This window comes from Aphelocoma coerulescens, chromosome 3, assembly GCF_041296385.1.
Source record: "Aphelocoma coerulescens isolate FSJ_1873_10779 chromosome 3, UR_Acoe_1.0, whole genome shotgun sequence".
In the NCBI taxonomy this organism is placed as follows: domain Eukaryota; kingdom Metazoa; phylum Chordata; class Aves; order Passeriformes; family Corvidae; genus Aphelocoma; species Aphelocoma coerulescens.
In genome coordinates this window covers 51064220-51088728 of record NC_091016.1, presented here as the reverse complement: position 1 = coordinate 51088728, position 24509 = coordinate 51064220, and the positions used below count along the sequence as shown (strand labels likewise).

Sequence of the window (24509 nt, the reverse complement as noted above, 5' to 3'; positions counted from 1 at the left end):
TGTTCCTAAAATATTTTAAATGATGCAGCATGAACAGTTGTTTTTTGCTGATTGAACCCCATCTATACCCAGCTACACTTCCTCGGGGAATTAGTTGGCTTCATTTTGCTGTCCCAGCCCTGTAAGAGCTCCATCTTCAGGATAGAGATAGAACTCAACATTCAAATTTCATTTTCGACACAGAAATAATTTCTACTGATACGAGTTACAGACTTAACCAGTTCTTGACCATCCCATAAATATCCCAATGAGTCTTTTGAGTGGTTCTAACTCGAATAAAGTCTGATATCCAGTGTACCTGTTATGGTAAACATTTGCCTTTCTGTGGACTAGAGCTTTTGTGTGTAGCTTTTCACACTTCTCCGTAGGCTGTAACACCTGCCAGGACAACTAATGAACAAAAGAGGTGAAACAATCAGTTCAGCTGCAAATAACTCCTGTAACCCATATAGGAATAAAGGGGCTCATTGAACCTCACATAAGGAGAAATTACATGAGTGAGGATTAAATATTCAAACCCCTCTAAATACATTAACTGGTAGACAACACTGAAATTAAACATTTCTGGCATATCTTTAGTACAACATATGCTTCTAGACAAACTATATCTGAAGATAAAATTACATCTGGATGTAATTTTATTTCCATTCTCTAATGTTTTCACTATATTCCACAAGGTGCCATTAATGGCACTAACATTTTAAGCTTGCCCAGCACTAGGTATTTCGGCTATTGCCAATATGGTCTTCCAGCAACAAGTTTTCCTAGCATAGATGAGTTTTGATGTGACCTGAGAAGTTTATAGCTTTTTAAAATCACCTTATGAGGTTTTGCATCTTCAGAGATTCTATTGAAAGAGACTCTTCAATTAGAAACATGAGGCAAACTCTTCACTGCCAAACATATCCCCCTGCAGTTATTCAAATTAATGTAATGCTGCTATTTTACTAGTTGTCCTTTAGAAGGTTGTTTACCAGTTGTTTCTAATAAAGTAGTTAGGCAAAACTCATGATTTCTATCACTGAAATTTAATTAACAATATAAAACTTACATATGCCTTTAAAAAGGACAAAAACATATAAGGGAGGGCATGTTCTTTCAGATGTCATCTTAGAAAGGAAGTGAAACTAAAGAAATGGGAAAATAGAAAAGGGAAGAAAATCCATGCAAATTTTAGATTTTCCTATGCTGACTTCAAATAGTAATACACTTCCTTTATCCTTATGTAAAGTCAGTATTTTTGTTTGGTTGCCTTTTTTTCATGTTGGGTTCTTTGTTTTATTAAAGAACTTTCCTCCAACTCATGCTTTCATACTCTCTAAAATGTGGTTTTATATGTAATTCTCTACAGGAACTGTAGATGGGGATCACAATCAAGTTCAGAGCACAATCACATTTTGGAACAAATGGTAACTGGAAGGACAGTGCAGTGGAAGTCACAATTTTCACAGTGTGTTAGTGTCATGCATTTTTGAATCCCAGCATTTTAAGACTACTGACAAAGCAGAAAACACGAAAGTTCCTTGGAAAGAGAGAGACAATGATATGAAAATGGTAAGATTGTCATTTAATTACCTTTGAAATGCTGAATGTACTTGAGAATGGAACACATCTTCATACAGTGTATTACAGCAAACAAGATTCTTGACAGTCTCAAAAGTAACACAAGCAGAAAAATTTATGCACTGAAATTATCTCAGTGTCACAAATATTTTTAAAAGTTACAATACTTATTAAAAAGCTTTCAATAAAAAGTTTAAACACATTTAAGTTTCAAAAGAATATTTTGTACATTTTGGAAAAATATAATATTTACTTTACATAACTGAAACATAAGTTATAGTCTTTGTCGTTTGTAAGTTTCCATTATTCATACATTGTCTCATACATTTTCTTTTAATATATCCTTTTCTCTGGATTGTAAATCTAATGCAAAAGTATCACTATTCTGAAGAAAAGCTTGCTTCTGCATTAGTTTCCTGAAAAGTCCATTTGGATTTGCAAGTAATTCCTCATGCTTCCCACATTCAAGAATTTTACCCTGGCCAAGGACTGCAACGAAATCAGCATTTTGAATAGTAGACAGACGATGAGCAATAATTAGGACTGTCCTCCCTTCCATCAGCCGGTCCAGAGCTTCTTGCACTAGATACTCATTTTCAGCATCCAAAGCACTAGTAACAAATGGGGTGGGGACAGGAGAGAGAAGGATATTTGTTATTTTAAGACAGGTTGTTTTTGTATGCATTAGGCTTATTTTGCCAAAACTGCAAACCCTCTGTATTGGTGGTGAAGATGAACCACTGGAACTGCAGGAAAGTTTTGTGAACATGCTTAGTCCTCACATCCAAGTTATTGGCATTACATAGTCTCATATGCAAAAATAAGCATGGAGAAATAACACCAAATTAAGTGGAAAAAAAAATCAGTTACACTGTAGAATAATCCTTTCTCCTTTACACTAGGATCTAAGTTTAAAGTTACAAAAAAGACTTAAGTAGATGTTTCAAAATCATGTTATATATTACAAATTTAACCCCATGAAAAATCACAATGTACCAGCTATCCTTTCTGCTTTGCATAGACAGCTTTTGTTACGGGTCTCCTAACCAAGTCACACATTCTAGAAGGCACATTCTTTTTTGTGGGTAGAGAGCAATAAGGGATAGAGCAACAGAGATAATGTACAATGACATGCAGAGAAAGAAAGAAGAGAGAACAGTTTGCAAATCTGAGTTTTAGAGGTACATAATTTCTAAGTTTCTTTTCCTTCTTACCTTGTTGCTTCATCTAACAGAAGAATTTTAGGATTCTGAAAAAGAAAGTAAAATTGCTTATAATAGCAATTAAACAAGATCTGAGTATTTGTATAAATAGAGAACAGGATTCATATAGCTTAAAACTCCAAGTAAGAGTACTTACTTCATCAAAAGAACTGAGCATCATTCAAAGAGCTACTTCTAAGAAATCTAAATGCTAAGAGGACAAAACAGAAACAACACTCCTCCATTTTCAAATTTTCCAAACTAAAAGAGCAGAATACTATTCCCAGATAATCATTTGAAAGATACAGACTAAAGGGGTGAGATGATTTTTAAGGCATTCTTGGCAGCACTGTGGTCAAAAGTTCTACGTTCTTACGTGGCTCTTTTACAGAGGCTCAGCTACCCACTGCTTACAGTCAGTCTGCTATATAGAACTGTCTTAGTAACTAAAAGTAACTTAGTAACTTAGTACTAAAAGTAACAAACCCCTACTAGGAAGCAGTATTTCACGCACAGGTAAATTGCATAGTACTTAAGAACTAGCATTTAAGAACTTCTCCCAGTTAGATTATTTAAAAAAAAAAAAAATTGCCAGCACTCAAATCCCTTAGAAGAATTCACTTCTGAATTACAGTACATAACCCAAACTTCCTTGATAAAGTTGAGAGTAAAAGCTTTAAACTTTTATCTGGGACAGATGGAGCTCACTGCACCCCCAGCTACCCCAGTATATCAACTACTCATTTATTTTTTACAACCTTTTTCCTTCCACAAAATTAAGTCTTTAATCCCATGAACTATATAAAATGCATGACTTGAAATACAATCAGCTTTTCAGCATCTGTGGTAAAAGAGAACTGGTATACTGAAATTCCTATTAACTGGGCATGCCAGGATGCTACAGACACCTGTGTGGCTTAACATGAATGTAAACTGGGTTCAGCAAGGATCAAAACTTCCAGCTGAGCATCAACACCAAACTGCCTCCCTGTAAGGCCCAGTGGCTGTCCCTGAACCAAACTCTTTGTCCTTTTGATCCTCAGAAGCCTCCTCAAATTGGTGCAGCACAGAGCCTGTCCTGAAGCTAGACCCATACCAATCTTTGAAGAAAAACATGACACAACATTGTGCCTGAAATATCATCTTGGCCCAAATCCAGGCCACCTCCCCTCAAAACTAAGACAAGGCATCTGAAGTACTAGTAAACTGCAACCCAGAAAAATTAACCCATGAATGACAGAGATTTGAACACAGAAGTGTCATATATACATTTACTAGCACCACATTCTTTAAGTCTTCCTTCATCTTTGACATCATGTTATGGAAGTGGGCCATTACACAATGATTTTAACATCAATCTTGGCAAGAACTATCAAAAAACATGGCTGAAAGATAGGAAGAAGTACTGACATTAGGTAAATTGTCATTAGTTAAGCCACTCAGCCCCTTCAAAATTCATTAACATCAAAGACACAGTTCTCCTTTTTAAAAATATTTTCCTACCTCTCCCATTGAAAGACCTCCTCCTTTTTATTCCTTCCTGTCTCCCCCCAAGAAGTAGTTAAATAGTTGTTTGGATGCTGGCTTACCTTGAGCAGAGCTCGAGCAATCGCAATTCGTTGCTTCTGTCCACCTGGAGGAAAAGAATCAGTAAACTGAAATAGGAAAACAAATGCCACACAATTTTAACTGAATGCCTGGGCTAAGCAGAATTAGGCCCATGTACTTTAGTGGGGAATGGAGGTGATGAAGGGTGGATTCTTTTAATACTTATGGCAGGCTACAGCTTGGAGAAAAAAGTGGTAACAAAAAATGATGAAAATTTTACATCACTCAGAGAATCGAGATTTTTAAAATAAGCAACATAAAGACGTACCTGAAAGCAAAATGCCTTTTTCTCCAACTACAGTGTCAAATCCTTTTGGAAAATCTCTGATAAAACTAGCAGCATTAGCTATTTCAGCAACTTTCTGAATCTCCTCTGCAGTTACAGCAGAAGGATCCTCTGCACCATAGGCAATATTTTCAGCAATAGAACAGGAGAAGAGAATTGGTTCCTGACAAATGCAAACACATAATTAATATAGTGGATCTGTAATTGTATGCATGTTTTGTCTATTATCTCAAATAACATAAACCCCACTTACAAGACCCCACTTGCAATATCCATACGAAGAATATGTAAGGTAGAGTTAATTGAATTAAAAACTAATAAAAAAACCTCCTCCCCTAACACCAAAATGGATAGTGAAAACCAATTAAAAATTAAGTTGCCTTTTTAACTGACAAAACATAACTCTCAATTCCTAGTATTTTAGGATGAGTTTAGGAAGAGCTATACATTCAAACATCAAAAAACCCTTCCTTTGTACTTTGCCACATATCATCATCATGGGAGGGATGGACCACCTCTCCTGTGAGGGAAGGATGAGAGAGATGGGGCTGTTCAGCCTGGAGAAGAAAAGGCTCCTGAGAGACCTGATTGTGGTGTTTCAGGACCTAAAGGGGGGCTGTAAGAAAGATGGAAACAGACTTTTTAGCAGGGCCTGTTGTCACAGGACAAGGGGTGATGGTTTTAAACTAAAGGAGGGTCAGTTTAGATTAGATAAAAGGAAGACATTTTTTACAATTCAGGTGGTGAAACCCCAAAAGAGGTTGCTCAGAGAGGTGGTGGATGCCCCATCCTTGGAAATATTCAAAGTCAGGCTCATTCAAGGATGGGGCTCTGAGCAACCACATCTAGTTGAAGATGTCCCTGCTTAATGCAGGGGGATTGGATTAGATGATATTTGAAGGTCCCTTCCAACCCAAAGTATTCAATGGTTTGCAACAATGATGATTCTTTTCTTAATCTGTACATGGATTTTATGGCATTATGTGCATTTAATTTGTATTAAAGCTTGCAACAGAGAACTGTGAGATAAGACAAGTGATGTACAATGGGAAAATGTCTAAAACAAGGAAAGTGAGCTCTGTTTAAAAAATAGTCATGTTCTTTGTATACCAGTAGGGACCTCCTACTGGTAATTTAAATGGAATACATTCATTCAAAAAGAAAAGTGCTCATGTGGCAACAGGAAAATCATTTTTGCACAAAATCTTTTGGTGGCATTATTACATAAAGAAGCTGTTTTGAAATGCAACAAATACCCAGTTACCCTTATGCTATTAACCAGAACAGCAGCCTAACAGTTAATGCACTGTGAAGTATCTGGGGAGACAAGGGAATGAAGATTTTAATTGGCAAAATAGTTAATTTTTAAGACACCAGTGACTTCCAGAGTTTGGAGGTTGCTAGGCAGGTGGCACTATAAGAGTAAGTGCCAACCATGCTGTATTTTCATGCTTTCCTAATGGAACTGTGTTTTCCTGGAAACTACTCAGAGCACAAAAGGTCAGTTTTTTAAATGGTTGTGTAAAATATGATTGTGTGACTTCCATCAATACAAGAGGCAATTAAGTGTTACGCTTTTTGTTACTTTCTTCAACAAATTATAGCAAACATTAGGTTGGTCATACCTACACAAAATTTACAGCAATTTACCTTGCAGTCTCCACATGCACGCTTTTCTTCTAAACTAACCTTTTGAATCTCTGTGATTATGTAAAAACAGACTACAGAATACTGGAACTAGCTCTAAATACTTATTTTTAGAACAAAGCATGTGCAACAGCAATTATGGTGAGATGGAAGGATTTCACTGAGAAGTAAGATCATGTCTTTTTAAAAAGAAGGAAAGTGAGGAAAAGCTAGTTGATCACAAAATTATTTCATCCACTTGCATTTCTTTTTTTATTCCTTACCTGACTTACTGTTCCAATCCTTGTCCTAAACCACAGTGGATTTAACTGACGGATATCAAAGCCATCGACAGTGATAGTACCTTAAGTAAGGAAACAATCAAGTGTGTTTGATGCATACTGAAAAGAGACTGAAGGAACAGCTGAGAATGACAACTCCTGAGGAATCAATCACACACTGTACTGGTGGATCAAAAAATGCAAAGCTATGCAGGCACCACCACAAGGTAACCGTACACCCCAGAAGGGAACACAGGAACCCCAACTGTTTATAAGGTTTATCTGAGATGCAAAGTATTAATTGTCACAAATGAGAGCAACATACAAACCATACCTGAGATAGGATCATACAGTCGCAGCAAAAGGGATATAATCGTTGATTTCCCTGTACCACTTGGGCCAACCAGAGCCATAACAGAGCCAGCTGGAATGGAAAGGCTGAAGTCTTTGAAAATTGACGTTTCTGGACGTGTTGGATATGCAAATTCAACATTCTTGAATTCCAAAGCACCTCTGAATACATCTTTGCCTAATGTGATTCCCTCTATATAACAAAGAATAAAATACAGAAATGTGAATAGAAACCAAAATTAGCTCAGTCCTCCTAGAACTTGCTTTACAGACACTCAGTAGAAATATCTATCTCCACATTTAATCTATGCATAACTGCAAGCCACAGCTCAGGACTGCAGTGGTTATATTTCAGCCATGAGTGAATCAGTGTGGTACACCAATCATTCCTGAATGCAATTGCAGGTTGCTACCAGTGCTGAACCTGCAGGCTACCTACAGCAAGAAGAAGAATTTGCATCTTGCTAATACCTAACCACTAACAGCAATCAATTCTCGTAGAATTATCTGAATTAGTAAACATACTATAAACAATTTAAGCTTTATCAATTAGGAGCAATGAAATAAAAAGGCATTGGTGAAGGCCAAAGTCCCGCTACCATAGAACACAAAAAGATAAACATTGCAAATCATTTATTGCCCTTTCACCAAGCCACAAAAGTCACCTGAAACAACCTCCTCTGAACAAGAGCAGTTCCTGTCACTGGAATAAAGCTGCTGCTAGGTTTGTTGCACTAACAGCCAGTTTTGAGTTTTATTTTCTCCTTTCAGTGGAAAGCATATTTAATAAATTCAAATATGAATCAGAGGCCTAACTCTTAGGCAACAGTTCACTGAAACGAAAATTTCAGTTTGTGAAATCTTCCATGAATGAAACCACCATGAATGAACAACTACCAAAGTTAAATAAAACCAGCTTCTTTCTGGAACACAGCATTTGATTTAAACAATTATCTTAATATCATTACTAGAAAAAGCTGATAAATAGTTAAGACAAAGAAACAATATTTCTTCAAGCCCTGTTAAATCCATTGACACATATCCATACAAAGTAAACTAATTGGACAGTGGGGCTGCATTCCCAAAGGATGAAGTTCCCACCAATTTTGTGAAAACTGGCAGTACTAGAGCAGTACCCGAGTCATGTTTGCTTGTACTAGAGAAACACAACTCAAACCCTTAATTCTTTTCCGATGCAGCACACAAGTAACTCCCAACTAGCCACAGCACATGGTAGCACATGCCAGTGTTTGGTTAAACAGTAACTGTGGATAGGAAACAAAGACACCCATCAGCAGAAATCAAGATTTCACTAATCCTGCTTTTCTTTTTTCCAGGTTTCCATTTCTTCTCCAGGCTTTCATTTTAATGGTAGTAGCATTGGCATGGAAAACACAAGAGCATACAATTCCAGATTCCGTCCTTGACTTTAACCTATGGACATACACATTGTAACTTTAATGTTTCCACAATGATCTGTAAACCTCCTTTGGGAAAAGAAATGCATTTGCTAAATCCTGTGTTAGCAGCATAATTCTTATTATTACCACAGTAGCAAGCAATCACTTATCTTAAGTCTCAGTTCCAGTTATTGCACAGTCTATTCCATGGTCTGAAACACTGAAATCTACTGCAATACAGAAGTCTGCTACCACAAGTCCTTCCTCTATATATCACTGTAAAAATATCTAACGTACTTGTCTCTTGTTTGGATTCTAGACGCAAGAAAGAAGACCTTATTATTTGTTCCCAAGATACTTGTTCTCACCAGCAACAACCAGAGTTCTGCAAAAATAAAACCCTGCCACCCGAAATAAGGAAGAAACGTGTAGTATTACTGCGAGGAGAGAGGTGCAAATCACTCCAAAAGCAACACCTGCTGTATCTGCACATTCACACTATCCCAATAAGCAAAAGTCCCCCTATCAGCCCTACCCTTTACTTCCTTTTATTCCCCAGTCATGCCTCAGCCCCTGATTCCTATGGCAGAACAACTCAAAAATTCAGCTTAGTATGTGTTGTGGAAAGGCTTCAAACTGTGTGTTTGCAAGTTAGGATTCAAATCAACATGTCTTACTAAGGACTGGTTTTCACTGGATTAGTATGAAATGTTTAAGCTTGAAATACTCTTAATGAAAACCACCTGGTTTTGAAAGCTTCTCTTTTCAGACTGATCATTTCTTAGCCATTAGAGATGAGCACGGTAAGCCTTTCAGTGGAAATATGAGATACAGGCATCTCAGAGCTCCTCCCTCCTCTCCTTTTTCTTCTTTCCACTCTTTTCACTCTAAAGCTGAATCAAGAGGAAGTAGTGATGACATCAACAAAAAATTCAAAAAAAGCTAGAAATGACCATGTCCTCTGTCACATAACTTAAAAAAGTAATATGATTTAAAGTCATATTCGGAATTAAAGAAATAAAAAATAATTAAACCAAAAGTAATTAATTAAGCCAAACTTTTGGCTTCTAAATTTTTTTATTAAAGGAAATTTTCATCATCTGTTTTGTACTTAGGCAAAGTCAGAAGGGTTATGACTATATCTAGTTTCTTTGAAAAGAATGTAAGTCAGAACTACCTGTATTACACACACCCTTCTAAAGTATGCTGACCATTAAGAGAAAAATCAACCTTTAGACAGTAACAAACCAAGAACCCACCATCAAATGGAAGTTGGGGCTTCCTTTCAATAAGTTCCCAAAGACGTCCACCAGCACCTAGTCCTTTCATTAGCTCAGAATAAAAGGAACTTAGACCTAAACAAAAAGCAGAACAGTATTATCCATCTATATCGAATGGAAGACATAGAAGAGATAAAATTAGCATTATACTTTTCAGCAGCAGCATTAAAGGATCAGATGTGTAGGGGGTCTTTTATTCCAACAAACTGTTAAATGTGTTAAATCCTATCCAGTCTCATTTGAGAGCTACCAATAACCCTTATTCACCATTCTTATTTACATCTGTAAAACAAATAACTCTGAAGAAAAGAAAATGTTAATACACTTCATCTTATGTATGCCCTTTTTCATTCACCTGTCAGAAAGAACAGCACCCAACTTTAGGAAAACAGCTTTGCATCCAACCAGCTATATTTCCAGATCATTCAGTAGAACAGAGCATTCTGCATGCTCTTTTTTGTCAGACAGGTTTACACTAGAACAGGGGAGCCTGACTGAGTCAGCCACAGTGGAGAGAGGGCACAAAACCTAAGGCTGAAGTGATGCTTGAGAAGGTGTGTGGAGAACGGATAATGGAAAGAAATGTGTCTCCCATGCCAGTATGCTTCAAACCTTACTGGAGAAAGAAAAACATAAGGACAAGGCCTGCACATAGTACTAGGTCCCAGCTTTTAGCAGCTATGTGAATATCTTGAAGGTAGCTTAGCTGAAGAGCTTTCCTGCTGACATAAACACAGAAACCAATATAGAACTAAAAATGGAGTAGTACATGGACATAAAATGTCCAATTTCTTAATTTTTTGTGTGCCTTTCAAAAGAAAGACACCGATTTCATTATCTTTGAATTCCAACAGACATACTTACACTGTAAAATGCTTACAGTGTTAAGAGTTATTTCAGGAGGGCAGAAAACCCAAGGCATGTATAAAAAAATAATGTGTATCTAAATATATATATGTATCTATATATATCTATATAGATACATATATATAATGGGTTTGTTTTTGCAGAGCAACAATCCCAACTCAAGGTTTTTAAGTGTAGGCAGGGTGGTTCATCATGCTGCTGCTGAGAACTACCTGAAAGCAATTTTTATAGCAAATTGCTATTTTATAGCAAATAAAAGTTAATTCAGTGATACTTTTAGCAGTGCTTCTAATCTTCATTTATTTAACATTAGCTTGTCCCATGTTTTCAAAGTGCCAGATATCTCTCCATTGAGCAAACTTCAATGATTTAAGCAGAGAAGAAAGGGGGCTGGTAGTTGGAATGGGTGCCACTGGAATTTTGACATACAAGGAAGCAGGTTTGATAAATTTTGCCCTCAGGCACATCTTTGTGCTCCTCATGATATCAGGCCTAGTCTTAAAAAAGAAAACTACCGGCGAGCTGCATCGCCCTCCTAGCCTATCAGAAGTAACAGACTCAGTTTAAAGAAGAATGCTTCCAGTTAGTTGTCAAACTTCCAAGCAACTTATCTTCATTTTTGCCTGTATGCAGTCATGAAGACAGCTCTGTCAAAAAGATGAACAGCTTGTTGCTGGGCCAGTAGATTACAGAGTGTGGACTTCAAGGAGGAGTCAGTGAGTAAGCAAAACTAGAAGGTTAGCACCACAGTGCAGTATTCTGCTGGCACTTTGTTTACTCTCCTAGTTGAGGACACTCTATACTGAGTTACAGCTAAATGCTACGTGCCTTTCTAAATAGAATATGCTTAACACAGACCCATATATTCTATTGCTTTACACAATACAGCAAGTATCTTAATTTAGACCTAAATAAAATTAAAGTAATATATACTGTCATATGCCCACATTGAAAAAAACCAACCTTTCTTTTGGGGAAAAAGAAGGCTTATATTAAGTTATAGATTATTACTTTCATTAACTCTTCTGAAAAAAAAATTATGATTTCTTGAGAAGTTCATTTGGAAGACTTTTTAAGAAAGTCACATCTTTTGAGAGCTTCTTCCCTCCCTCCCCTATAATGACTGTAATGCTTTGAAGTGAAGAAAATCTAATTTCCCATTCCATACCTCCAATGCTTATTCCAACCCAGAAAGCATACATTAGGAAAGATGAGAGTTCACCAACTGTCATGTAAGCACTGCCCATTAGTAATCCACCTTTGTATAACACTGAGAGGACAATTAAGTTTCCAGAAAGGCCAGTCTAAGGAAAAAGGAAAAGGCAGATTTTGTCACATACATCTTAAATTTCATCCTCTAAAATGTTGTCTCAGAATTTTCCTTGTAATAAAAAGAACTCTCACACTATAGGTATCTAGGCTTTTGGAGGAGTGAGGTAAATTCAACAATTCTAGCGTAAAGCCAGCCAACAGCCAGCCAGACATCCAGTGGCACTGTGCTATCCAACAGGTGTTCAAAAAGCAAGCAACTCTTTTTTTGGCTTTTTTTCCCCGAGGTGGAAAGGAACACTAAACATTATTCTTAACCATCATTACCAAGGAAGAATTGGTAGTCGGCAGTTATGTTCCAGTTTTAGAATTCGATTAAACAAAGTTACGGAAAAATCCAAGCCTCCCTCTCCTACCTGTGCACTCCCCACCTCCCTATGCATTGATGCTCCTCTCATCAGGGAGCCAAACCTCTAAATACAAAGGGCAGGGGAGGGTTTCCAGTGGTTTAATTCCTTGAATAGAAGGTGTGGCCTCAGAGAAGTAGCTGCCAGCTATGGGGTGTGGGGCAGAAATAGAGGCTTAAAGTAACTTTATCATATCATTTAATCTTGAAATGCAGTTTCACAGCAATTTTGACTGATTTAAGTCCAGTCTTCCCACAGTTTTATGTAGGTTCAATTTATTCTCAATCATTTACTTGCAGATTTCTAAGTATCATCAGGAGTTTTGAAATAATTGACACTTTGCATAATATGGTTGGCTTACTTTCATTAAAATATACTTACTGCTCCAAAGAAGCCTGCCCGAGCTAGTGCCTCTTTTTTACCCAGCTGTAGCACATAATCAACTTTATTTGTATATTTCTCCATTTCAGCCACTTCTTGCCCAAAAGCTCGAACTGTTCTGATGTTTCCAATACGCTCTTCAGCTAACTGCATAGAAGCAAAGCACAAAACAGATGCACAGAGACAGACAATTTGAAATGCTTACATTACAGAACATCTGAAAGTTAAACCAATATCACTTCACTAATCTACATATCTTTGGATAGCACTGGAAAATTTCTCATGCCTTCCTCTCCCCACCCCAACTCCCTTTTTTAAAATTCTATTAAGTTAAAAGCAAACTGCATGCCCTGGCAGTTTTAAAAAAACCTCAAGATTGTCTTAAGTGCTAGCAGAGACAGAAGAATATAAAAGTAGGGTTAAAAAATTTGGTGTGAACAACACCCATAGGGAAATTACTATTCACAATAATTTGCAATAACAACGTGGGAAGAGAAAAAATAAAGAATATTCTGTTCCATACTAAATCATGCAAAAAAGTCTGCAGTTATTTCCTAAAACAATTCCACTCATTTGATCAAAGCAATGCTGGGAATTAATTCAGCCCAACTACTAATGTCTCATTTCAACTCAGTATTTTAACTTCTAAACAGCAAAGTATAAATTCTAAAATACCTGAATTGTAACCAATTACACTAAGCTGTTAATGGACATTGTGATGGTCTTAGAAAAAACAAGTCTCCCTTTTGTAAGTAAAAGTATGATATAAAAATATAATTCTCCTTCTTCCATCCCCCATTCAACCTGAAAATTTGAATGGAGCAACAATTGCTTGTTCATATGAAGTCCCACACCTGGTTTACAAAGGCACGAGCTTCCCATCAACAGAGTCTGAGGAAGACAAACAGAAGAGGGCTAATCTTCCTTTGGCTCAGTCCTACAAAGGACATCCCAAGTTTATAACAGTTGACAACTGTGACTGTTTTAACTAGAGCTTTCCTAATTATATTTCTATGCTTTATAAAAAATGTTTCCCCACTCTAAGCCTTTCAGTAAAATGTTCAAGAAACAGGAGCCATAAACATATAAGAGCTGACAGGTCAAGCATCAGGGATGCATTCCAGAGACGGACTTGGTAGCAAAGGAAGCATCCATCTAGGATGCTCCTGATAGCTTTAAGCTCAAAACCATTATCCAAGAAAAGTGTTTTTCAAACCTACGTACCAAATTACACAGGACTTCATAGGCTGGTTTTTTTTATGCTCTCACAAAGCTAAAGTCTAACCTCCTTATAGTTTCCTACATTTCCAAATTCTCAAGGCCTAGTATCTCTGCATTATATTGTTAAGGACAAGGGAAGCATGGTTGTTTTTGAGATCTATGAGTAAGCGTTACTGACATTTACCTTTCATACTACTCAGGTGCAAAACTACAGGGTCAGAACTAACAGTACAGTTGTCTTCAGAAGATCTGTAACTTCAGAGATATTAACCTAAAAACACTAGAGCAACTTTAAAGTTAACTAGAAAGCTTACCTGAGTTGCTTCTGCAACAGAATCTTGAGTCATTTTAGTAAGTTTTCGCAAGTATCTGCCATAAATCACAGCCACAACAGCCAAGGGTGGCACAACACTCAGTACAAATGCAGCAAGGCTAGGGGACACAAAAAACTAGAAGAAAAAGGTATTGTCAGAGTTTAGCATTCAGATTAAAAATAATCCCTGGAGTACTGAAGTGCAACTTCCCTTCCTACTTTTCTAAAACTAGTAGGGATTTAGTGCTGCCATGCTTTCATTTATCATGTTTTAATTCTTTTCCAGGCAAAATATCCATTCTTCCACAGCATTTGGGAGGTTACAACAAAGGACTATAAACAAAGCCATCTGGATTTAATTTCTAGCTTTCCAACTGGTTCACTGTGTGGTGTTAGTCAAGCATCTTAACCTGCCAGTAAACAGGCCTACCAGGAAATCTCTTGGGGATGCTGAAAGACATAAGCTATTACACAGTTTCTAAAGTGCTTTCACAACTATTAAATAGATGGTGTAATACAGAAACTGTGAGTAGAGAAGTATCATACAGTACTTCTGGGTAACTGAGGAACAAATAGAAGGAGCCACCAGTACTGCCTGACACCCACGAGTGGGTGGAACAGTGTATTTAATTTATGCTGCAAATCTTATCACTTGTAATGATCATCATCAAAGCACCTAAAGAGGTTCTCTTCATAAGATTTATTGGAATTAGATCTAGTGTGTTTTAATTTCAACTTGCTTTCTGTATTGAAAACAAAAATCTCCAGAAAAATTCAATATCAACATAATTGACAGGCTTTATAATAATTTCATAATAATATCTTCTTTCTGGGCAAGCTTTTATAGCCCACCTCTTACAGCCGTCTCATGGCAGTATTTTGGAGCAGAATGCATTATATAAAGTTATCTCATTTTATCTGTGGTAAGATAAAACCTTAGACTCTCTTTGTAAGAGAGTACAGAAAGCCATAATTCTTATCAGTGACAAAATATTAAAGCTTTAAAGCTTCATAGTGGAAACTCTTAACAGTTTCTAATAATGACAATATTGGAAGCTTATTTTTATGAGAAGACTATTTGTTATCTGTTTTTAACTCCAGGTAGACAGCAGAAACTACTACACCTTCATTCAAGATAACTGCAATCAATGCATAAGCATAAAAAAATTAATGCCACAAAAAAAACCATCAAGAGAAGTCAGATTTTCATGTAAACCAACTGACCACCAAGGAATATTAACTGATGCACTGCACTGAAGCCTTCATTAACAAGCTTTCTACATAAATATATTCTTTACTGACAGACTAAAGCAGGAAGACTAATGCTTGTAAAAATCCTCTGCATTAATTAAATACGTGATGCTGCCTTTGCTCACCTAGGCTTTAATGATTTTCGTATCAGGCCCTTCATACTATATTTTACCTACAACCATGGGAATGTTATCCCTGATTTTAGCATCTCCAGTAAGAATGGAATTCAGCTATTTGCCTACTACATTTTGCTTGATAACTTTGGGTAGCAACAATAGTTAATTTCAATCCTTCATCCTCCAAATTTTGCTTGTGAGTAAATATCAAGTGGCTGGCTACAGGCACATCACCTATTGCAATAATCTCTGCATCAGTTGTAGATAACCAATGAAATAACTTGTATCCAAGAGCACACAATTGTTCCTGGACTGACTCACACTCACACTCACCTAACAGAACAGAAACAAATGTGAAACTACAAGAAGTGTCAGGCAAGTAAGAGACCACCATACCATCATTCCAACCCCCACAGATGCTTGTGCTCCGGCTCTGAGCCCATCTGAAAGGTTTTCAGTCACTGAGCGGCCCAAGAGGGCTGTATCTGAAGATAAGCGGTTTATCAGCTCTCCTGTTCTGCTCTTGTCAAAAAAAGCCGTTTCTTGCTTCACAATAGAGGAGAACGTGGTTGCTCTCAAACGCTTCACAATTCTTTGTCCTGTCAGAAACGTAAGTCAGTCAAGCATGACACAAGAGACTTTACACAGACACCAACAATATAAAAATCACAGGATTGCACAGCACTGAACAAAGCACATTACAGGGAAGAGAGTCTGGTAAGATCTGTCAGATGAGATTTTTAAGATGTCACCTAACAGCAAATAAAATTGAGCAATCATTCCAGCATACTTATCTTTGCACTATTAGTTTACCTTTCCTCTGGTTAAAAAAACCTACTGATTCCAAGATCATCTTTTGGCCATTGCCAAGAATTTATTTAAGATCATTAGATATCCTGACTCTGCAAAAAACAAGATGACTCTCAGTACCACTTTTGCTTCTGTTTTTACCTGCAGTCTGCATGAGGTAGACACGAGTAGCATTAGCAGCAGCACCACATAAAAAGATTCCACTTAGCAAGGCACACAGGCTGGTCAGGCTGTCAGTGAAATCCTCACTGGGATTTGTATAAATAATGTCAATAACTTTCCCCATAAAGAAAGGGGCTGACATGGTAATGACACTGGAAACTGCCAAAAAGCCAACAGCAGCTGCAAATCAACAAGAGAAAGGAAAGTTATTCTGAACTTACAAGATCATTAACAGTACAAATGAAATGATTTTTCAATTGAAATTTCTATTAAGTTTGCAAGTGCCAATTGAAATAATCAGCACTCTTTCACACCCAGTTCTGAAAGGGGTATTTTAAGCCACTGTATAAATTAACCTAGGCAAGGCACATTTTAAGACTCTGAAAGCCTCTGTATTCAATCACAGTCCTGGAATCGCTTCTCTTGTCTAATCTTCAACAGCACCATCCAACAAAGATAACTTTTCACAGGTGTCACTCTTAGAGAGCATTGGCAGTTACCAAATTCTCACACACAATCCTTCAGCTCCTGTTTCATTTGGATTTTATTATTGTTTGTTACTGTATGAAAGCTTCCAAGTCTCTGTTTTTGAGAAAACAATGGACTGAAGATCTCATCTGAGAACCATTTAACCATGCAATTTTATTGGAGGAAAAAAAAACCAACCCAAAAACCAAAAATCCCCCATAATTTTATTTCCTCTTGACTGATGGATTTTATAAACATTCATTTTGTTTTAGTCTTTACTATTGTTAGTCTAATAGAAAAATAGCATAAGTCTTAATTAGAAGTACATTAGCTGATAAGCAGAGCTCTTGAATTCCAGTTGCAGGATCACCCATGGAACAACCTGTGTCGCTCTTTGAAGGTGTATCACAAAGTATGAAAATCACACTGGACCAAAACTTAGCCTTTTGAACTTAAATCTGCAAAGAGATTTCTTGAGTCAAGAACACAGTTTAATTCTAAAAAGGCAAGCCAAGCTTGGAAGGCTGAGAGCTAGAAAAAAATCACATCTTAATTGAAAACTGAACAAATTTGATATGAAAACCACTGAACCACAACAAACAATGACATTTATATAGCATCATTTTCCAAAAACCAACCACACACTTAAAGCAACCATTCATAGGATTGCTACAAAACTACTAGCAAAAAATGCCTCTGAAGAAAAAAACAGACTGTGTTGAAAGTCCTGACGTTTAGTTGCATTCTACTGAGCTTCTTGTATCACTTCTATGATGAAGACAGCAGCCAGCCTACCAGCATCACACTGCTGTAAGCAATATTTCTAACACCTGACACAGATAGTCTGATGCCTCTTACCACCTCCACACACACGTGGAAAGTTTTGTCTCAGTTTTTACTTGAAGTGTAAATACAGCTGTGTAAAGAAGAATTCAGAGTACAAAAAATGCATACCTGCAGCCTGGGCTTCTTATTCAAGATTAGTTTGCAATCTTTCCCTTGTGTTACACTCAGGCCAGCAAGTGTGTGAAAGATACAGGATTTGGATCTTTAACTTGAAGCTATAGAAACTATAAGAAACCAGAGGAGAAAGGGAAAAACCTTCTGCTGCAAACTTATTGATCTATGCCATAGGCACATCTCACAAGAATGTTATTTACTAGCTAAAAATTCATGAATGACCTTACTAACAGGCTGGCAGCACTGGTGTATTCAAACTGTAAAGCAGCAGGGAAAAATCCAACAAAACTCAGGTCATTTCCTGTCAGAAAAAGCTGGTTGGTCTCCAAGGCAGCTGGAGACGGACAAAAGCATTGATTATAAGCACAGTTCTGCATGGCAGCTCAGTGTTCATTAGTTCAGACAATTTCTCAGTTACGGATGGAACAGTACACATGAACTGCAGATATAAATATTCACAGAAGGAAGAGGACTGTATGGCTAAAAACCCCCATATGTTTCTGTCCAGTGGCTTGAATTTATCTTCAGCTCTTCTTCATTCAAACTAGCACGGGTTTCACTGTAATTACTTCCAACAGCCTTAACTGAATGAAGAGCAAATACTAGTGCCTAAAGCAATCTGAAAACACACTGAACTAAGCAACATACCTGTCTTCATTAATTTAATCACAAATCACATGCAAAATAAGGTTCCCTAGTTGAGACTCTCATCTTGATTAGATCAGCAGACCAACTAGAAAACAGCACAGTTGCCAAGGGGCTGCTGTTTTTTGTTTGTTTTAAAATGTTGACTAGTTGAAAAAACGGGAACCAGCAAACACTCGTTCCATCTCCTCCTTCAAAGGAGCTGTCATGGTGATAACTGGCTGAAGGGAGGAGTTCAATGTGTTCAGAAACCAGATATGAAGACACTCCAGTGACACTGAAGGTTGCTGCTGATAGAAAAAAAAAGGTCGGAGTAAACTCTATAGTATTAGTTTCACATGGTTTACTCTGTTACCCACAAAATTACATCAAACAAAGCTTCCAAAATACACCCTTTTATTTTTTTAAGTAATTTTTTTTGTAGGCGATGAGATGACAGTAAAGAAAATGTGAGGCAGATCAGCGGAACTTATAAAACCAGGACTGCAAAGTAGTAACAGAAGGCAAGCTGGCTGCAGCAGCAGCTGAGCAACCCTCTTAGAAACATTAGGCAAACATTTTGCTTGTCTACTTGCACAGAAATCCAGACTGCTGTACAAAGTGATGCTTTTATCACTATTAAGATCAACACACTCTTTGTTAAGGCCAACATGGGCTTGCCTCGTGACAGCAAACCTGCAACTTCCTTCGAGGACAAGGTACTGGTTGCCAAGTGATAAACCGGGATGTTTACAAGCAATAACTAGGCAGAGGTATCAGAAACCTCTCTTCAGAATTCAGGCTAAGTGACTCCAAAGAGTCATCAATTAATTTTCTACACACAAAAACACCACTAAGACAGAGAATGTTTCTAATTTTGCTGGTTCTTACCGGAGCACCCTTCTCACCCAGTATAGTATGTGGAAGTGTACGAAGACAAAATACTTGCAAGCCTGTTTGGAGAGGGGCTGTTTTAAAGACAAATACATAAGGATTTTACCTCAGATGAATTTAAATCACCCAAGTCAATCAGAGATGAAAGACAGAAAAATGAGGTATTGATGATATCTGGCAGTGCACAGTAACCCAGCAACAGGTCACCCTAGCTAGTTTTTACTACTCCATAAGCTATGAATGTTACCTCCTGAAATCTTTTAAGTATTGTACTGGTTTCATTGAAATATGGGGGCTGGCAGGTCAGAAGCAAGCTTTGGATTTGTGAGAAATATCCCTCTACCAGTAACAATGAATGTCTGTCCTTTTACAGTTATCTATGCAGTTTTATTTAATACACTGGGATTTTTTTAGCCTAATGCTGACTGGCTTTCCACAAGGGCATTTGGAGTGATGAATAAAGTCTACTACATTATCACATGCATTCAGAAAGATCAGGCTCTTCATTTGTTCTTTAACGGGAGAAAGATGCACTGGTAAATTTTATATTTGTTGGTCGAGTAAAGTTCATTTCCTCTTGGTGGACCCTGGTCCATAATATTTTTGGGTATCAACCCTGTAAAGAATCAGCTCTGCAAATACTTACTACAAGATAAAAATCTTCTTCCAGAGTACACTGTAAGCACTTAAGGATGTTCTGTATAGTTCTAGGTTATGAGTGGTGTGGTTTTCTTTCTGTGTTAAAGTAAATTCATATATGGCATCTACACTGCACCTATTATTATGCAAGAACGTTTTAGAACCACCCTTCTTACATTGTTAAAAACAACTGTGTTACCGTGCTCAGAAAAAAAAAAATACAGTTCACAAAAATGCTAGAAAGTAACAGAAAAACTCTTAGGTTTACATGAGAGAGTATGGCTTATTTTTTTATTGTGCATTTAACAGTAAAGCATTTAACTTGTTCATATTTACCTTGTATAGAAGACAATCTAGCTAGTACTCCTATCTCCACAATTTATACAAATGTATAATGCAGCAAACAACATTCCCCAAGGAAATTAAGCTCTAAGCACCTAACTGATCACAGTGATAAGCAGCTACTGTTTCTGGAATGTCTTACTTAAGTAGCTTCGTTAACAGTTCACCACCAGTTTAAAATAAGCAACTGTCACCAATTAGGCACAAAACCCCCAAACTTTCTGTGATAAAGCTACGAGGCTGCTTGGACCTTTTGTGAGTTTCATGCCAAACACTGACAAAGTCAGAAGACAAACTAGGGGAGAAACAACAGAAAGCACCTGGCCTATATTTACTCAACAAGCTACCCCTACACACACACACATATATAAGAATTATGATTTTAAAACCACAAGAATTGCCTTCAAAAAAATCAAAGTGCATCACCTGGTGTAATTTTATTAATAGGGCAGTGCTTTTCTGACTTAACTGAAAATTTTAATCCGTTGGAAAGCAGCTATTACAAATTTGCTAAAAATACCAAATAAAACTTATGAAATAACATTTCTTGAATGCCTCTAAAGACGTGTACAAAACAAACCTTCTTACACGGTGCACAGATAGTTTTATACAGGGAAAGGGCACACTTTGCTATGGAATTAAAAATTTCAGAGTTCCTTGTGCTTACTTTACAATTCAATAGAACTATTGTTTCCTTCGAATGTGGTTTGGATAAAGTGCAACAGACAGATTCTCACGGGGAGAAACAAGGAGGCAAGAGGAAATTAAAAGGGATCATTTTGAAAAGGCATTTTTGTGGTCTCACACACACACAGCAGGATGTAATAATTTCAACAATGGCCCTGTCCTCTTCCCCAGGAACTGAATTTAACTGAAGATGCAGGTTTACCTTACCTGACTACACCAGATCAGCCAAAGATTTCCTACAACTACTCCTCTCCTTTGTTAAATCTGGGAGGTATTACAGGATTTACAAACTCCTAATCACTACACAAAACTGTGGTCACTAACAGAGTGAATTCCCACCATAGTATTTAGGCTTCTTTTTACCACTTTAATGCCAAGCAACAAAATTCAACACACATGTCCCATTTAAAATATATTCATAGCTCCACCCTGCTGTAGAAGTAACTGGACACGAACACATTACACTGATACTTTTTTCTTTTTTTTTTCTTTTTTTTCTTTTTTTTTGACAGTATGACATTTGATACATTTATTTTCATTCCTAGGAGCTTCCAAAGGGTCAGAAGCTCCTTCTGCAAGAGGTGCTGTGTGCCAGCGCACTGGAACTCCAGGCCAGAGCACATCCCTTCTTCCTGAGCCATTGGATGGTGAGGAGGCCCTGCACAGCAAGATGGGACCTTCTCCTCTGGTGCCAAGCACACTGGGAGCAGGTCACCTTCACCTCTGTACCAGCATCTCATCAGCTGACACCATTTCCCCAGCGCACCAAGATGGGTGAAGCTAGTCTCACTCAACTTGCTCATAAATCATCCTCTGCTCCCACTGTCTTCCACTGTCCTCACGGCAACCACTTCACCTTCTGTGACTGTGAATTTCAACTCACAGCTGCAATGAGCAGACAGACCACCACATGGAATCCCAGAAAAGGTACACAGCACTCCACACTGGTGCTGCTACACCCCTATGTTACCAGCCACTGGTTCTATAAAAGAGAAGAAAATCCAGAAGAACTCAACCTTCATGCAGAACTAAACAGCACCTGTAGACCTCTGAAGAGATCTCACAGCTTTTGCTTACCGGTTATGTGGACTGGAAGAGGAAATTAAATATTTTACCCTTGGTTCATTGTTTCATATAGTGAAACCATTAACCTTCCTCTTTTTCTGAATGCAGGAAAACCAATACAGAGTTTTTAAGGACTAGTTTCTCAGTACCAAGCTTCAACAGGAACAAAATGCAACCTATTTTAACATATTTTAAATACAATTGGTAGATGCAATTTCCCTACAACCACCTACAATGCATTTTACCCATATTTGTTATCCCTCCACTCTATAATGACCAAAAGCATTTTCCTTGTTAGCTTTTCCATCATCCCACCTAATTACAACTTTAGAACAAAAGTTTACGCTTAAGTAGGGTGTCAAAAAAGAAGAATTTTACATAAATTCACTCCTCTCCCAGAATGAAGACCAACTGAACACTGAAGAGCAGCTATTACATTTCCATATTTTTTTCATCCTCATGACTTGATACATCAAGTTGTTGTGTTAGGGTTTTTTTTAACTTTAATTCAGGCCATTTTGTTATCTGAAAAGATAAAACTGCATGTAGCTGATTTTTAGTAACTGTGATAGCTGATTACTTAGATGAAACTATCAGAAGACTGCACAGATTAAGGATACTTTGCTCTATTTCAAAACATAATTACAAACAAGCATACCATACGCTGCCTGTGATAAACAAGCTGACAGCGAGTGCCCAGTAGAGTGAACTAAATTAAATTTTCAGTTATTTAGAAGCCTTGGGTCCTAAAAGCCATCCTTAAAATAGCTGATTTATTTACTTGATTTAATTTAAATGAGAAAACCACAGACTTTTAAAACTTCATTGTAAAATCAGCAGGTAGTCTAAAATCTATAAACATTCATTTGGATCCAAATTATGTTGACTATATAACACCAACATGTAATGAAACTCTGTATATATCCACTCTGAATAAAATCTTGTGCAAAGTATTTGTATTTCACAAACCACCTCTAACTACCTCACCTCTCCTCTCAAACACCATTTACCCATTCCATAGGAACTACCTAAATTTTTGCAAGACTACAGGCCTTTCACTGCCATGATAGTGCACATACTGTCTACCAATAAAGATTCCTTAAAAAACCCAAAGCACATAATAATTTGACATTGTTTTCTTACCAACAGCTATTATCCTATTAACCCATGAGAACAACGTCAAGAAAACTTCATTTATACTCTGTTGAAAAGATCAGTGTTAGAGGTGTAACTTACACAACCATGGTGTTTTGACTTCACCACACACACACTAGAAAATAAACAATACTCAAAACATCTTACAAAAGTTTTAAGCAAAAAAATTATTGGGAGAGAGAATTCCCATTTATTTAAAAAAAAAAAGCTTCGAGTTCCCCTTTTTACTTCATTTCATAGAGTCTTGGGCCCAAATTTTATTGCAGGCAGATTGCAAAGCCACTGAACACGCACAGAGGCACTAAACAAATGGAACCGAGTTCTGTTAACTTCCAAAACTTTTGCCTTCCCTTCAAAAACCAACAGATTAAGAGATGGCAAAGTGAGAAGAGGGGGAGAATGCATGATTTTGGCTTTTCACACGTATGAAAGGCTCGCTCCAAGATTCCGCGCTGTGCTGGGATGCTGCCAGCTGGGCCGGTTCGCCAGGGAAACACGACCTCCTTCTTCGCCCCGGCGGCGGCCGCTCCGGGGGCGCACCCCGGGCGCACCCCTCGGCCCCGGCAGCCCCTCCGGACGGGGCGCCCGCCGCCCCCTCCCGCTCGGGCAAAGCCCCGGGGCGGCCCCGGTACCTGTCAGTCTCCGGCGCTCGGGGTGCGCCAGGGCCAGCAGCCTCCGAGCCTCGAAGCGCGGCGCGGAGCCCGCAGACCCCCGCGGCGGCTCCGTGCCCGCCGCGGTGCTCAGGGAGCGCGGGGCGCCGCCCGCTGCCGCCGCGGCGGGGAGGAGGCGGCGGCGGTAGGACGGGGAGCCCGGCGGCAGCGGCGGCAGCGGGGTCTGCGCCCCGCACCTGCCGGGTGGGCGCGGCGGGGTGCGGAGCGCTGCGGCCGCGGCGGCTGCCCGAGCCCAGGGGGGCGGCGCCGCCCGGCGCAGCAGCGGCAGCAGCCAGGGCAGGCGCGGCGCGTAGCCCGCCATGCGGCCGGCGCGGTACCCGAGCTACTGCTGCGGCCGCAGGTCCCCGCCGCGCGGGTCTGCGGCGGGAGGAGGAGGAGGAGGAGGAGGCGCCTCCGAGCCGCCGCTGCCGCCGCCCATGGGCCGGCGGCCGGGAACCCGCGACCGCGCGGGCCTGGCCCGGCCCGGCCCGGCCCGGCCTGCGGCGCGCTGATAAGGCTGCGGCTGTCGGCCTCCTCCTGGCCGCCCCCGGCCAGCGCCCTCTGCCGCCGCACGGCCCGGGGAAGGGACTGGAGGGAGCCCGGGCCTGCCGAAATGGCGCCCGAGAACACT

At 38.8% G+C, this 24509-nt stretch overlaps 1 protein-coding gene across 3 annotated transcripts; it reads right to left on the bottom strand.

Annotated features, from left to right (window-relative positions):
- Positions 1–1546: 1546 nt before the first annotated feature.
- On the bottom strand, positions 1547–24358 carry ABCB10 (ATP binding cassette subfamily B member 10). Of its 3 annotated transcripts, none has more exons than XM_069010255.1 (13): positions 23861–24358; positions 16374–16574; positions 15819–16021; positions 14057–14191; positions 12522–12668; positions 11633–11768; positions 9577–9672; positions 6901–7110; positions 6570–6649; positions 4642–4822; positions 4355–4398; positions 2778–2812; positions 1547–2174 (listed from the first exon to the last, which is right to left on the bottom strand). In XM_069010255.1, exons 1-13 carry the CDS (start codon positions 24198–24200, stop codon positions 1883–1885), a joined length of 2100 nt encoding a protein of 699 aa, XP_068866356.1. In that variant the 5' UTR covers positions 24201–24358; the 3' UTR covers positions 1547–1882. The 3 variants fall into 3 exon arrangements, with proteins under 3 accessions (XP_068866356.1, XP_068866358.1, XP_068866357.1); XM_069010257.1 differs by lacking the exon at positions 23861–24358 and adding an exon at positions 17189–20881; XM_069010256.1 differs by lacking the exon at positions 23861–24358 and adding an exon at positions 18471–20881.
- Between the last annotated feature and the right edge of the window lie 151 nt (positions 24359–24509).

Coding starts and splice junctions, on each gene's coding strand:
- ABCB10 (XM_069010255.1), bottom strand. CDS start 24,200: ATGGCGGGCTACGCGCCGCGCCTGCCCTGGCTGCTGCCGCTGCTGCGC. Junction 12,669..14,056: donor CTGTTGCAGAAGCAACTCAG/GTAAGCTTTCTA, acceptor GCTTCTATGCAG/TTAGCTGAAGAGCGTATTGG. Junction 6,650..6,900: donor ACTGTATGATCCTATCTCAG/GTATGGTTTGTA, acceptor TCCTTACTTAAG/GTACTATCACTGTCGATGGC.